The sequence below is a fragment of the Alnus glutinosa genome, chromosome 4 (assembly GCF_958979055.1).
Source record: "Alnus glutinosa chromosome 4, dhAlnGlut1.1, whole genome shotgun sequence".
Classification (NCBI taxonomy): Eukaryota; Viridiplantae; Streptophyta; class Magnoliopsida; order Fagales; family Betulaceae; genus Alnus; species Alnus glutinosa.
Window position 1 is genome coordinate 13,160,761 of NC_084889.1, and position 14,017 is coordinate 13,174,777.

At 36.4% G+C, this 14,017-nt stretch overlaps 1 protein-coding gene and 1 long non-coding RNA gene across 2 annotated transcripts; one reads left to right on the forward strand and one right to left on the reverse strand.

The window, feature by feature from the left end:
* The first annotated feature begins 1,608 nt into the window (after positions 1-1,608).
* LOC133865982 (metal transporter Nramp2-like) lies at positions 1,609-6,864 on the forward strand. The gene is made up of 4 exons (XM_062302526.1): positions 1,609-2,616; positions 2,814-2,950; positions 3,062-3,714; positions 6,198-6,864. The coding sequence occupies exons 1-4, from the start codon at positions 2,051-2,053 to the stop codon at positions 6,417-6,419; spliced, it is 1,578 nt and encodes a 525-aa protein (XP_062158510.1). The 5' UTR covers positions 1,609-2,050; the 3' UTR covers positions 6,420-6,864.
* A 2,494-nt stretch (positions 6,865-9,358) lies between these two features.
* LOC133866905 (uncharacterized) lies at positions 9,359-13,021 on the reverse strand. Its single transcript, XR_009899944.1, has 3 exons — positions 12,637-13,021; positions 10,936-11,033; positions 9,359-9,638 (listed from the first exon to the last, which is right to left on the reverse strand). It is a non-coding gene; the product is annotated as an uncharacterized LOC133866905 (long non-coding RNA).
* Positions 13,022-14,017: the final 996 nt, after the last annotated feature.

Below are 14,017 nucleotides of genomic sequence, written 5' to 3' on the forward strand. Positions count from 1 at the left end.
TAAAGAGAAAAGTTTGTCTCCCCATTGACTAAATACAAAGATGTCAATTTTGTACCTATTTCATGTTTCTATATCAAATCGCGGAAACTCACAATGAATAACAAGACCAAAAAAAGAAAAAAGAAAAAAGAAAAAAGAGAGATTTTAATATTATAACTATTTCATCATGCTAATATGACAATTATTATTAAATTTTAAATTAGATGACATGGGCAATGGGTTTTGTTGTTCTTTGAATTATATTACTTCAATTTTTATTCTTTTTTTTTTTTTTTTCTTAACTATATTTTACTTCCTGGAGATTATATAGGATGATGCTTGAGAAGGCAGTACTGCCCGCCCATTAGAAGTAGTAAAGTCGATGCATCTGTTTTATCATAAATATGGAAGAAAATATGTCTTTGAAAATGATCAAAAGATTTGCTGGAATTTCTTACGATCTGGCTAGTAAGAAACTCAGATAAATTTAATTTTTAAAATCAATATGTATTTTTTAAATTATTAAAAAAGCATACAAAAAGTACGTGTGATTAAAAAAATATATATTTTTCACATGTAATGAATAAATAGCACTATTAAAAGTTAATTTGTAGAAAATTTTGAATATGTGTACATATAAAAATAAAAAAACTATATAATGCAGTGCATAATCTCATCCCATTACATATTTATATTGTACTTTAAAACAGTAAAAACGCCAAATAATTATATGTGTATTATATTTTCTGTTTTCCACCGTAACTATAACAAAATTAACGGGTTAAATTTTGTATAATGCTTTTGAGTCAATTCGAGACTAGTAGACTACCCAAAATAACCTCTTTAATATAAACATGTCAATTAAAAGTCAACTCGCCTGATCCACAAATAATCAGCTTAACCAATATAAAATAAATTAATTTTCTTTTTTACAATTAAAAATATTCCTAAAAGGCATTTTTTTCATTTATATTCATTTTTATATTAAATCATAAAGTTTATTATTATTATTATTATTATTATTATTATTTTGCATTTAATTTCATATACAATATAAATGGGTCAAACAAATTGTGTTTGAATTAATTCAATACGATCAGGTTATTAAATGGACTATTCAGGTAGGATTGAGTCGGGTCAACTCAACATGATCAATTTATTAAATTGATTAAGCAGGTCGTGTTGTAATCCGTTAACTAAAATAAATTGTGTTAAAATTGAAGAATTTGACATGTTGAACTAAACGAGTCGGACTCAAAATGGCCTTAATTTAACATTTGATTTTGGTGAAAGTCGCATGAAGGAGTAGTGATTGGGCGGGAACCTTATGGTCCGATTGGGTGTTGAATCTGAATATTATTTGAATATATTGCGCGAATTACGAGGTTTGACTTTGTGAGATAAAATTTAAAAAAATTTAAAAAAGTTAAATAAAATATAATTTATTTTAAAAAAAAGTAGAATATTATTCAACTTTTTATACCAACCAAACACACCATACCCGGCTTCCTTTCCCCATTTTTAATAAACAAATCAACTTTATTAAAAAATAAAACAATAAAACAATTGACTTTTTGAATATAATTATTTTGTTTATTGAAAAGGGTAAGGGCCGGCTAGGTCCCTCCCAATCACTGCTCCGCATGAAGAGTCCAATTCCTGTTAAGAATGCACGCATGAAAATCAGCAATTGGCGCAAAATTCAGATAAAATTTCTTATCGTTGGGTCTCCGTCCCCCTGAGGCCTGAAGAAGTCGCTTCTGAATGCTACAGGCTTGCAGGCTGCGGCGAATCTTCTTTCACCACTACCCACTGCCTGTTTCCGGCTCCCTCTCGGATCGCATCAATCAAGGTCACCTTCTTTTTATTTCGTGAAATTGTCTGAAAAGCATCGCAGCCCCCGCAGACGTGTCAATCTCCGTATGCCCAGAAACCGGAGTATTGCGACATCTGGTTACCATCGTAGTACATTTCCTACCCCCCAAATCGCGGTATAAAAGCCAGCAATCGCGCACGCCACGAGGCCATCCCCACCACCCTCTCCAACGTAATCTGCGGAAGAGAGTAAACCATGAGCGCCGCCGCGCGACAAGAGGAGCCCAAGGACGAGGAAGCGAGCCGGTTGTTGCAGTCCCAGCTCGCATGGGCATCTGACGATGAGGAGGTCGCATTCGAAGCACGGGAGAAGATCCTGATCGTCAACGCGGAAGAGTCGGAGGCGGAGGGCGTGGATTCTTCTTGGGTCCCACCGTTCTCGTGGAAGAAGCTGTGGATGTTCACGGGGCCGGGGTTTCTGATGAGCATAGCGTTCCTGGATCCGGGGAATCTGGAGGGGGATCTGCAGGCGGGGGCAATTGCGGGCTACTCGCTTCTGTGGCTGCTCATGTGGGCGACGGCCATGGGGCTGCTCATCCAGCTCCTCTCAGCCAGGGTCGGTGTCGCCACGGGCCGGCACCTGGCCGAGCTCTGCAGGGACGAGTACCCCAACTGGGCCAGGCTGGTGCTCTGGTTCATGGCCGAGGTGGCCCTCATTGGCGCCGATATTCAGGAGGTCATTGGGAGTGCCATTGCTATCCAGATTCTCAGCCACGGGTTCTTGCCGCTTTGGGCCGGAGTTATTATTACGGCCTCCGATTGGTAATCTTGTTCATTGCTCTTGCCAAGTTTAATGTTTTTTTTTTTTTCAAATACTACATGTTTGTGGGTTTTGTTTCTGGCTTCTGGGTGTCGAACTTGGAAGTGGAATTGATAACTAAGGTGGATTTGCTTGGGCAAAACGATGGTCCATTATGTTAACTGGGACTTCTTTTTTCTGTTGTTTCTGTGATGGACAGTTTCATGTTTCTATTTCTTGAGAACTATGGAGTGAGAAAGCTAGAAGCTGTGTTTGCGGTTCTCATTGCGACCATGGCTCTATCATTCGCCTGGATGTTTGGCGACACAAAACCCAATGGGAAAGAACTTTTAATGGGTAAAAATTTGAATATTATTTGGATGGACATTAAATCAATCAGCGTGTTTCTTTTATCAGGTATCATCATTGGCCGGAACCATAGAATTTAACTGAATTTGATCCTCGTAGGCCTTTTGATTCCAAGACTCAGCTCAAAAACAATTCGGCAGGCTGTGGGAGTTGTGGGTTGTGTCATAATGCCTCACAATGTGTTCTTGCACTCTGCTTTGGTACAGTCGAGAAAAATTGATCCCAACAAGAAAGGCCGGGTTCAAGAAGCAATCAACTACTACTCGATTGAGTCATCGGTTGCACTCTCAATCTCCTTCATGATCAATTTGTTTGTGACAGCTGTTTTTGCCAAGGGATTTTATGGTACCAAACAAGCCAATAGTATTGGACTAGTAAATGCAGGGAAGTATCTTGATGATAAGTACGGAGGAGGACACTTTCCAATCCTTTATATATGGGGTATTGGGCTATTGGCGGCTGGACAGAGTAGCACAATAACTGGCACGTATGCTGGACAGTTTATCATGGGAGGCTTTCTCAACCTCCGTCTTAAGAAATGGATGAGGGCATTGATCACTCGGAGTTTTGCAATTGTGCCAACTATCGTCGTAGCTCTTGTATTTAATACCTCTGAGCATTCGTTGGATACCTTGAATGAGTGGCTTAATGTGCTTCAGTCAATACAGATTCCTTTTGCACTTATTCCCCTTCTTACATTGGTGGCCAAGGAGCAGGTCATGGGGGTCTTCAGAATTGGGCCTGTTCTTGAGGTTCGTTATGATTTACGAGCTTCACTACATTTTTTTTTTCTTTTGTTCTCTCTTTTCGATAAATAATTTGAATATTTCATTGAAAAAGAGAAACCCCAATCAAACAGTACGTATACAGAGGTTTTCCCTCAAGAATCTCAATCTGAGATTTAAAGAATCAAAATCTTCAAAAGAATTAGTGAAACACTTCCGAAAGGGTGTCAGAACCAATCTTAGGCAATTTGGAATCTGAGATTTAAAGAATCGCAATCTGAGATTTAAAGAACCAATCTTAGGCAAGACAATTTACTACTCTGTCATTTCGGGATTGTACTATTTTTCACTTTGTGTTGACAGCCACATGTTGTGTTTCAGACCTTGTAGCCTAGCGGCTATGTGAGTGGACAATGGCCCTGTTTAGTCTCGCCCTTCCCCCTCCCCCCGCCCTTTTCCCACGACAAGTTTTACCTGCCGTGTCTGAATGTCAGACTTTTGGCAGAAAACTTTTATTGGTTTGAAGCGTGAAGCTTCACTCCTCCCCTGAAATTCCAATTTTACCCCGCATGAATTTCGGGAGCAATTTTTTCAGGGAATGATTTTTTTTATGCCATGCGGGATAAAATTGGAATTTCATGGGAGGGTGAAGCTTCACGCTTCAAAACGAGCCAAAGTCTTCCGCCAAAAGGACACCGGCATGGATATTTTGTCGGGGGGGAGGGGTGATACTTAACAGGGCCAATGACTCTGAGATCAAGGTTTTAAGGATAGGGGTAAACAAATAGGCATCTATTTAGTCCGTTACTTGAATTAGTTATGGTTGAAATCGATTTAGATCATTGCATCCTCTACAAATTCAACTTTGATGTTTGGAAAAACTAGTTACTAAGAGAGAAAGAGGATAAACTTCAGAAATCGCTGCTCATGTCAAAACAGCCATCAACTGTTATTTGTTTCAAATTTCTCTTGAAACAATTCTAGTTACTTGCTTGATCATTCTTGTACTAGATCCTCATTATGATTTCGGTTTGTCTTTTTTTCTTTTTGACTTAAATATATGTATTCATCAAATTAATTTTATATTTGGATTCTCAATGTCAATTAAGTTTTATCTTAAACTTCCACTATCAGGACCGTGTATTGTCTACTCACATATTTTAGTTAGCAACTCATTTGCTTATGTTTTTCCTTCGGTGATCATCATCTAGGACTGTACTGGAGAGATTTGTAAAGGCACTAACAAGAAGTATACGCTTATATTTTGAGTTTTGTTTTCTTTGAGCTTGTGTTTTTCACGTTAACCTGATTTGTAGATAACTGTGAGTGTGCAAGTATACTTCATACGTTTGCTTGGGTTAGGTGGTCTCATGTTTAGTGAATTCTGGTGCTACCGTGTTAGGTTCTTTTTTTTTTTTTTTCAAAAAAAAAAAAAAAAAAAAAAAAAAAAAAAAAAAAAAAATTTACTTGTGTTGCTTGGCACAGTGGGCTTAAAACCAATCTCAGTAAATTGTACATCACAGAGAGATAAGGTCATAGATTTTAAAATATCTGTGTGATAACTTTGGTCCTTTGTCTCTTTTTCGGTGAAGTTTATGGGCATAATAAGCATGCCATGGTTGTTAGGAATATCTGCCATTTGATTTGCATGATATATTGCAATATGGTTGCAAATAGAGATGCCATGGATCTTATTAGCAGGAAGTAAATATTAACTAAATCTGGAGTTCCTGCTGCAAAATAGGGAAACAACTACTCTGTTGAGATTTGGAATGTTCCGAAAAGATGAGGTTAGTCATCTATAGGTGGGTATTTATTGGCGAACATTTATATACTTGGGAGGAAACAGGGAAAAGACAAGGTTGCCAACAAAGGCACTCCAAGAGAGGGAGCTAACAATAAGACGAGGCTAGCAATCTTGTCTCTTTAATGATTTAGCTTTAAAATGAGAACGGAAATATTCAAGATACTCTGTGACTAATGTAACCTCAAACTACATGCTCAACTAGTCATTTGTATGGTAGTTGGAGTTTTCCATCAATTATTTCGTTTACTGATAGAAAGGAAATATATGGAGATTAAAGCTTTTCGTTTCTATAAATAAATGAAGGCTGTAGTCCATATTATGCTGAAGGGCTTAACTCATAGATTACTGACCCTTTATCTCCTTGCAAAAGAAATGAAGTTACAATATTTTTCTATTGTAATTGAAAACAAAAACGTTTTGAAATATTTACTCTGTTTTTGTTGTTTGTTCAGTTAAAAAATGTATGTTTCAACTTACTCATCAAGTAGACAAAGCTGGTTGGTGTTGTTTATCATTCTCATCGAGTTTCTCCTCATGTTGCATGCATAGCATGATAGTAAACCTGAGTTCCAGGTGGTTTGAAGTTGTTCTCTTAAATTATTGGAGTTGCGGGCATTGTCTATCATTCAGTTAAATTGACCTCCAAATGATAACAACTACCTACCTAATTTTATCTCTAATACTTTGTCAATTAATGTTGTAGAGGGTGGCGTGGACTGTGGCTGTACTGGTAATAGTGATCAATGGGTATTTGTTGCTAGATTTTGTTATATCTGAAGTTAAGGGATTGCTGTTTGGTTTTGTGGTCTGCACTGGCACAGCTGCGTATATAGCATTTATTGTATATCTTGTTTTACGTGGTGGTGCCGTTCCTTCCGATTGGATTACCATACTGTCCAAGCGGTTTGCTTACACTGGGAACTGATGCCAACAAATATTACATATATTTCAAGAAACTACAAAAATTTCATAATCATGCTGCTGCTGAATGGAGCTGCTTTGTAGCACAAGAGGGTCATCAATCTGCTCTCCAGAAGTGAGCATTCCTTCTACATAACTACCTCTAACATTAGTGCATCTCGAATGCGAGTATACAGATACAAACAATTGCAAGCGTTTACCTTTAACTGCTTTTTTTGCATGATGGAGCTTCATGGAGTTATATCCTTCTCTACGTTTCAGAGGATGGATTTAGCATTGTCTCCACCTTTCAGGACGAGTTACCCTTATTGTACAAGATTCAGTGTGCTTATTTATTTCCCCAGTAAGATAGATCAATATGTAACAGCTTATCATGTACCATAGTTAAATTGGCAACAATTTGTTACCTTGAGGGATCAATACAACAGGATGAAGGGAATTCTGCAGAACTCTTGTTCTCTCTCTCTCTCTCTCTCTCTCTCAAGTAGTTCCACTCTGATTTTCTTTTGGGATAGGATCAATACCTCAACATTCTCTGTCGGAATAGGATTCTAGAGTAGTTCCAGTCAGATTTTTTTTTTTTTTTTTTTTTTTTTTTTTTTTTTTTTTTAATATTATTGTTATTATTGACGGAGTGAATTGCACGACCGAGGTCAATAATGCTTGCGAAAGAGAGTAAAAGCAAGCACAAAGATTTGTCGAGTGAGTTGGTGAGAGATGTCTCTAATGCTTAAGTCTGGTAAAGAATTTTGAGATAGAAACAAGAACAAAATGCAAGAATGGTGGGTGTTAGGTAGTGCTACATGTCTATTGGCCATATTAAGGGGTTATGATTGTCTACGAACACTTTAGGTTCATTAGGCGTTTTTCACAACCAATTAGATGCAATTATTTGCATTCCCAGCAAGGTGTACGTAGTTTTGGGTTCATAATGTAATGACTCATGCTAATTAATATAATTTCTTTCCACACATTATTAACAAAAAGATCCAATTTAATTTTAGATAAGATAGTTTTCAATATCAACCAATCACTTTGATCCACCCAGTGTCATGTGTAAGGTTTTTTAATGAAAGAAATAATTGTGGTTTGGCATCCACTATAATCTTTTAGTCGCTTTGATGTTTCTAATCACAGTATCCACTTTGTACAGATATTGTAAACAAATTAAGTCGATCATAAAAATAGTTTATAATTTCAAGTGGGGGCACTGTAAAGATATATAATTGAACAAATAAAATGCTAAATCATAATTTGTCTTAATTGCTAATTTCGTAACTCCTAATCATTATTAATATATTAATTTAACATGTGTAGCTTCCTAAGAGCAGTAGCAGCATATATATATAAAAAAAAAAAAAAACCATTTGGTAACATTGTAGCTACCAAAGGGTTTAGGAGAAATATAAGAAAACTAATGTGGGTATTTTTTGTGATTTTTTTTTTTTTTTAATTTTCTCTATATTTAATAAAATAAACTACCAAATATTGGCTACTAGTGCGCTAATAAGGTATGACCCAAGTTGAGTAGTGGCGTCCAATTCAATAATTCATTGCCTCCTAGTAGGTTGCAACCATTCACCATTGTCTTATAGTGCCATGTGCACGCTAACAAGTTAAGGACATTGTCTAATTCTTTATCAGGAATAATGCATGAGACAATTAGAATGGCTGTGGCATGACAATTATCCTCTGTGTTGTGCTCCCCATAAGCAAATAGGTTAACTCGGCTCATTGGAGATTGTGGGTTGGGCCCGCAGCCTGGCCCAAGCATGCATTTTCTGCTCGGGTGACTGTCTGGTTGGGTGGATATTCAGTATATAAGGTACCAACGTCAGTTTTTATTTTATTTATTTATTTTTTGTTATAATCTTATTTGCAATATTTCAGATTGATCATGTGGTGACTACATGGAAGGCTGGAACCCACTTGATGTGGGTGAACGAGGCCGTGTGAACCATTTAGATATGGACCATACAAATTAAGGGTGGGACTAATATTCCTAGGAATTAACTCAAGCCTCAATTCTAAGGTCTTTTTTTATATATTTAATTTCTACGTCTATCCGCGTCAGTTATGACCTTGACGTGGGAAATGGCCCGACCAAGGAATATTGTCACCTCATATTCTCATCATCACTTGATGCTATGTCTCCGGCACGTTTTCTTTACACGCTCTCTGCTCTAAATTTCAATGTCGGATGTCATCAAATTTAGCATGTTCATCAACAATGTCAAAAGAGGAAAAGAAAGTTGACTCTGTTTTTGGAAAATAGTTTTGAAAGGAGAAATGAGTAAGAAATTTATTGACCTGATATAAAGTAAACAAATTTAGAGAGAAATTTTATTTTTATTTTTTCAATTTTCATGATTTTTGTAATCTTATTTTTCAAAGTTCAAAAATGTATAGAATTTTTACTTTTTTACAATTTCACTCATTTCGTTAGGGTTTCGATTAAATCAGCTTTGTGCAGCCGTTTTGGGCGAGGAGGAAAATCTTCCCTTTTCCCTTCTCATCTCTTTTGATTTTCTTGGTGTTTTCTCTTCCCTTTTAGTCCCCCTCCATGAATCGCAGCAGCAACACCTCACCTCCCTCAATAGCGCTACACCTCCATCTACGGCCTCCGATCTCCACCCTCACTTCGTTTACTGATCGTGGTCAATTCTTAAGATTTTGATCTGGAGCACAAATCGTGGCTTTTCCAAGCTAGATTCATACTTCTTCGTTAGTCTCGCTCGTTGACGTGCCTCACCACCGGTTTTCTTGGTCTATCCATGTGACGACCCGTTTTTTTTTTTTTTTTTTTTTTATACAAACATAAAACGAGTCATCGCAGTGGCACGACTACGTGTCGCTCAGCCAACATATGACACATGCCCCATAACATGTACCTGATAATCAGAGTATAACATACATCTATCTATGCAGCGGAAAACATAAATCTGAATAGCGGAAATTACAACTTATACATCTATCATAAGTTAATTACAACAAAGAGCCATTTAACATCTATATGCTTAAGTCTTATTAACACTATAACAATAATGGCTTAACAAAGAATAAGTGACACAAACGTCACAAGCCATACCAAACCTATAAAATAGTGGACAACCCGTGGTCCGACAATTACAACTGTCGCGGTGAGCTTCAGTCATAATATCCCAAGCACACTGCTACCGACCCATCGACTATACCGTAGTACCTGCAGCCAAAGAAACATCATCTACACGGTTGTGGTGGTATCCACATCCGCATAGGTGAAATAGTGAGTTCACCGCCTTAGTATACCTCATACTAAGACCTCAGTGGTATAAGACTAACTGAGTTTTCACAAAGAACCAACCTTTATATTATTTTAGTCGTGCGAGTACTATATTAGCCACAATTTACCAACAGCTAATGCAGCAAACACCGACTATTCAGAAATCATTTAAAACATACTATATAGCTGTGAAAACATGTAGAAGTTCCAGACATCCCTCCTTGGAAGTTTCTACATATAGACCCATCTATAATAATACTTTTCACCGGTCGCTTGGACATATGTGCACACGATCACTCCATCACAGATATCACGTATACACATAAGTCTTCAGCAAAGAACATGGCATCTTACTTTTCCGTACTAGGATAACATCCTTCAACAAAACACTCGCAACACCATCTCTAATCGTATTCCAGCTTCGTGCCTTGACGTTAGTAGATCATGAGAGCACTAGAGTTAAACTCAATCATGCTAACACGTCTTTCCTGAAGAACAAGAACAGTCAACCTTCCTACTCATAGACATGCCATTACTCGCACCTGGGTAGTCATGTATCCATGTACTTTCAAGTTCAATGTATGCTATTAACACATGACTATCCGATAGAAATATACATAAGCGCTTTTCATTTAAGACACTTATGCATACCAACACGTCTAGTAAAATCTACTCATAACATAAAAACCTCTCTCACAAAACAATGCTATATATGCTATGCATGAACTGGGGCTGATACTGTTATGCTGCTGATACTGATACTGCTGATACTGATACTGTTGTGCTGCTGATATACTGATACTGCTGGTATGTATGCTCTATACTACATGCTCAATGTTCCGTGCTTGACCAGTATATATTTCCTACTGTGTCACGCTGAAATTATGCAGTTGTTAAATCACGTCCTCTCAAAACAAAACAAATCCAGCATTTTACCCAACACTTTGAAATCATTCAAAACTTAGTTTCTTTATCAAATCTACGCAGTTTCAACATGACATGTTCTCAAACAATTTGCATAATTTAGATCTCAACCGCAAAACATACTCAAAACACTTTAAATCAATTAACACTTTTCCCTCATGCATCAATTCTTAAACATCATTGATAATATTTGAACATAATCGAAACTAAACAAATCATCTCAAAGCATATACATTTCATCATATGGTTGGTTCGGTTTCATAAACAACATATATATTCTTATCAATCCAATACATATAAAAATATATATTTTCTCAGTGAGTGGAATACCCACCTTGGCTGCATTGGACTCCAACTCGAACACTCCTTGGACTCTAGTCATTTGGACTCTACATTGGAGAACCAATTAAAGTCTCCAATCCGAATATGATCCTGCAAACATTGGTATCGTTAGACTACACTATTGAATCACATACTCTATGACACCCTAACTACCCGCGTGCTCACACGTCACATCACTCGCTTCTAAAGCTAGCTAGGTATCCTAAACTATTATTAGGCTAATCATTGGTTATAGGTTCTTATTATATCTTGCTTATTAATTAGGAGATGTATTTACTATTTTAGTTGCCTACATATTATTATTACATCACATTACCATTGTGAATCCATTAATGGTTTGTTGCTTATTTACTAAGTTAACAATATATATTTAACATGTATGCATGCATATGTATATATGTACATATATACATATACATATACAATACTTAAACCTAGTCCATTAATACACTAAATTACTTAGTGTACATAGATAAGTAAATTGGATACCAAGTTACCTTACTATCATTATTAGACATTAAGCTTATGGTTTGTTTATCCACATAAGCCTAATTCAGTAATAAACTTAAGTACTTTTAATATAGATGAATAAGTGCATTAGTTATTTAATTACTAACCATATAAATAGTTTAGATTATAGAACCTTAACCTTATACAACATATTAATTTAATAGCACTTTTTAAGCTACTTACGATTACATAGTATAATATACATTCTTAAAGCTTGAGGCATATACATTAACCTCAAAGCATTAGCCATAAGCTCCCATAACTAACCTCTAATTTAAATAATCCCATCAACCATAACTTCTACTAAAATCTCCTAACAAGTACCGCCCTTCACTTCCAAAATCATATATGCTCATAATCCAATTTTTACCAAGATCTACCACATAGCAAGGATCCTCAAAATTAACTGCAAATCAAGGGTCTAGACACCCACAAGCATCAAAGGCCTAAAACCAACTCCTATAAAAATAAAAACCACACATCTCTAATTAATTCAACTTCATCAACACCTAAAATATTTAACATCATAAGCATATCATGGAGCACATATTAGCCCATCATCCACTAAAAATCACCAACCCATGGAAACCTATCTAGAATTCCAACCAAAATCCTTCCAAAAATCAACCCAAAATCATCAAGAACCACATACATAAATCCAGCCCTCAAAACCAAGTCAATTAACCCAATTAATAACCAACCCAAGAAGAAATTCCAGAATTTCTCAATCTAAACAACTCATTCATTTAATGAAATTAAAGAACTAAAACTACCAATCCAATAAGAGTTGGTTCTACCAAAACATCCATCAAATTAAAATGTCAAACCACATCAAAACTCAACTTCAAGAACACTAACAACCAACATGGTTCAACCTCATAAAACCAAATGGAAATTCCATCACCACCACACCATTCCATTCGGCTATACTAAGAAAATATTCAATACCAATCAAACTCCAACCCAACATTATAACAAAACCCCAAAATTTCCAAACAAAACCCTAAATTCGGACTCAACTAGAAACTCCACAAATTAATGTGATTTCAAGCAATAAATCTAATGGGTATGATGGAATATCAACAATAATCTCTCAAAAACCGGAACCCACTACTATTCACTTGATTTCTATGCTCTATAAACAATAGGTAACAACAAAGTACCAAAAAGGTTAGGGATTTACCATTTTGTTCCAAAACACCGAACCCCCATGGACCAAGAACTCAGTTTTCTTCTCCTCCGGTCCGCAAGTCCCTACATCTCTCACGATCTCAGTGTCTCACCCTCTCGGTAGCTCCTTCTCTCACGAGCTGCATCATCCGGACTGGGTCCCTCGTGACCACACGGGTGTGTGTGTGTGTGAGCTGAAGAGAAGAGGAAAAATGGAAGAGAAGGGAGATGGAGATCGTGCTGCTACAAAGAGGAGAGGAGAAGAAAAGAAATGAAGAGGAAAAGAAAAGAGGGAGTGGGCTGCTGCTGCCGTGAAACAGGGGGAGAGAAAAGGGGAAAAGAGAAAAAGAAGAGAAAAGGAAGAGAGAGAAAAAGTGGGAGGGAGAGAAGTGCGTGCATGCGAGGAGAGAGGGAGAGAAAGAAAGAAAAGTGAAAGAAAAAGAGAAGGGAAGACCGGTTGGGCTTGTCCCATATTCTTATTTCCTTTTTCTTTTCTTTTATTAATATCAAAAGGTAAGGCATCTCCCAAGCCACAACAAAGTGACACATGGCATTGGATGGGATTCTCTTTTATCTTAAGGCTTTATCTTCTATAAAATTACTGCAGTGCCACACCTAATGTTTGTTCTATCTTTTGTTAATTAATATTCAACCCCATTTTTAATCTAACTACATTTTACCCATACAATTAGTCATTTATTACCCGATTACTCATTAGTATTTTATCATTCTAATTTCATTATTTTATCCTAAATTCATTTTATCTTAATAACATGCATATTATTACTTAAGATCTAATTATTAGTCTCATCTAATTAATAAATATAATTTATAAATTTGCTAAGTCACCTATTTATTTTCTTGGTCTTCACATCCTCCCCTCCTTATAAAATTTCGTCCTCGAAATTGCAAACAGCTCTTTTAATCTCACTTGCTTATATGAAGCTACCCTAATAGTCCTCAAAGTTAATTAGCGTCAAACATTCCATCTTTAACATCAAAGTCATTTCACTAAGTCTCCCCTCCTTAGTTCCAAACTCATTATCCAAAGACTTAAGGTGAATCATTCTCATTCCTCTATACCACATACTACAACTTACCATTAGTGCCTCAAACTCTTAGTCATTGTGGCAAACTATTCACAAAACTTTAACCATGTAACTAATTCTTTAAGCAACATCAACAATAATTTTGATCGCATTTAGAGAGTAACTTCCTTTAATTTGAATAGCTTAGTTGTTTCACACAAATTTCCTCTATCGTTAACCTTATCCACTCCTAAAATCATATTGGAATAACTCTAATTGTCCTCAACTGTGACCTTTACGACATCGAAGATCTAGTGTGGGCTTACTAAGTACCTCCAATATTCACAAATCTACTTATCCTCATGT

What these genes read in the sequence shown, in the direction of transcription:
- LOC133865982 (XM_062302526.1), top strand. Translation starts at nt 2,051, where the DNA reads ATGAGCGCCGCCGCGCGACAAGAGGAGCCCAAGGACGAGGAAGCGAGC. An exon ending in ATTATTACGGCCTCCGATTG is followed by an intron (nt 2,617 to 2,813) that starts GTAATCTTGTTC and finishes TGTGATGGACAG; the next exon opens with TTTCATGTTTCTATTTCTTG. An exon ending in TGGGAAAGAACTTTTAATGG is followed by an intron (nt 2,951 to 3,061) that starts GTAAAAATTTGA and finishes TGATCCTCGTAG; the next exon opens with GCCTTTTGATTCCAAGACTC.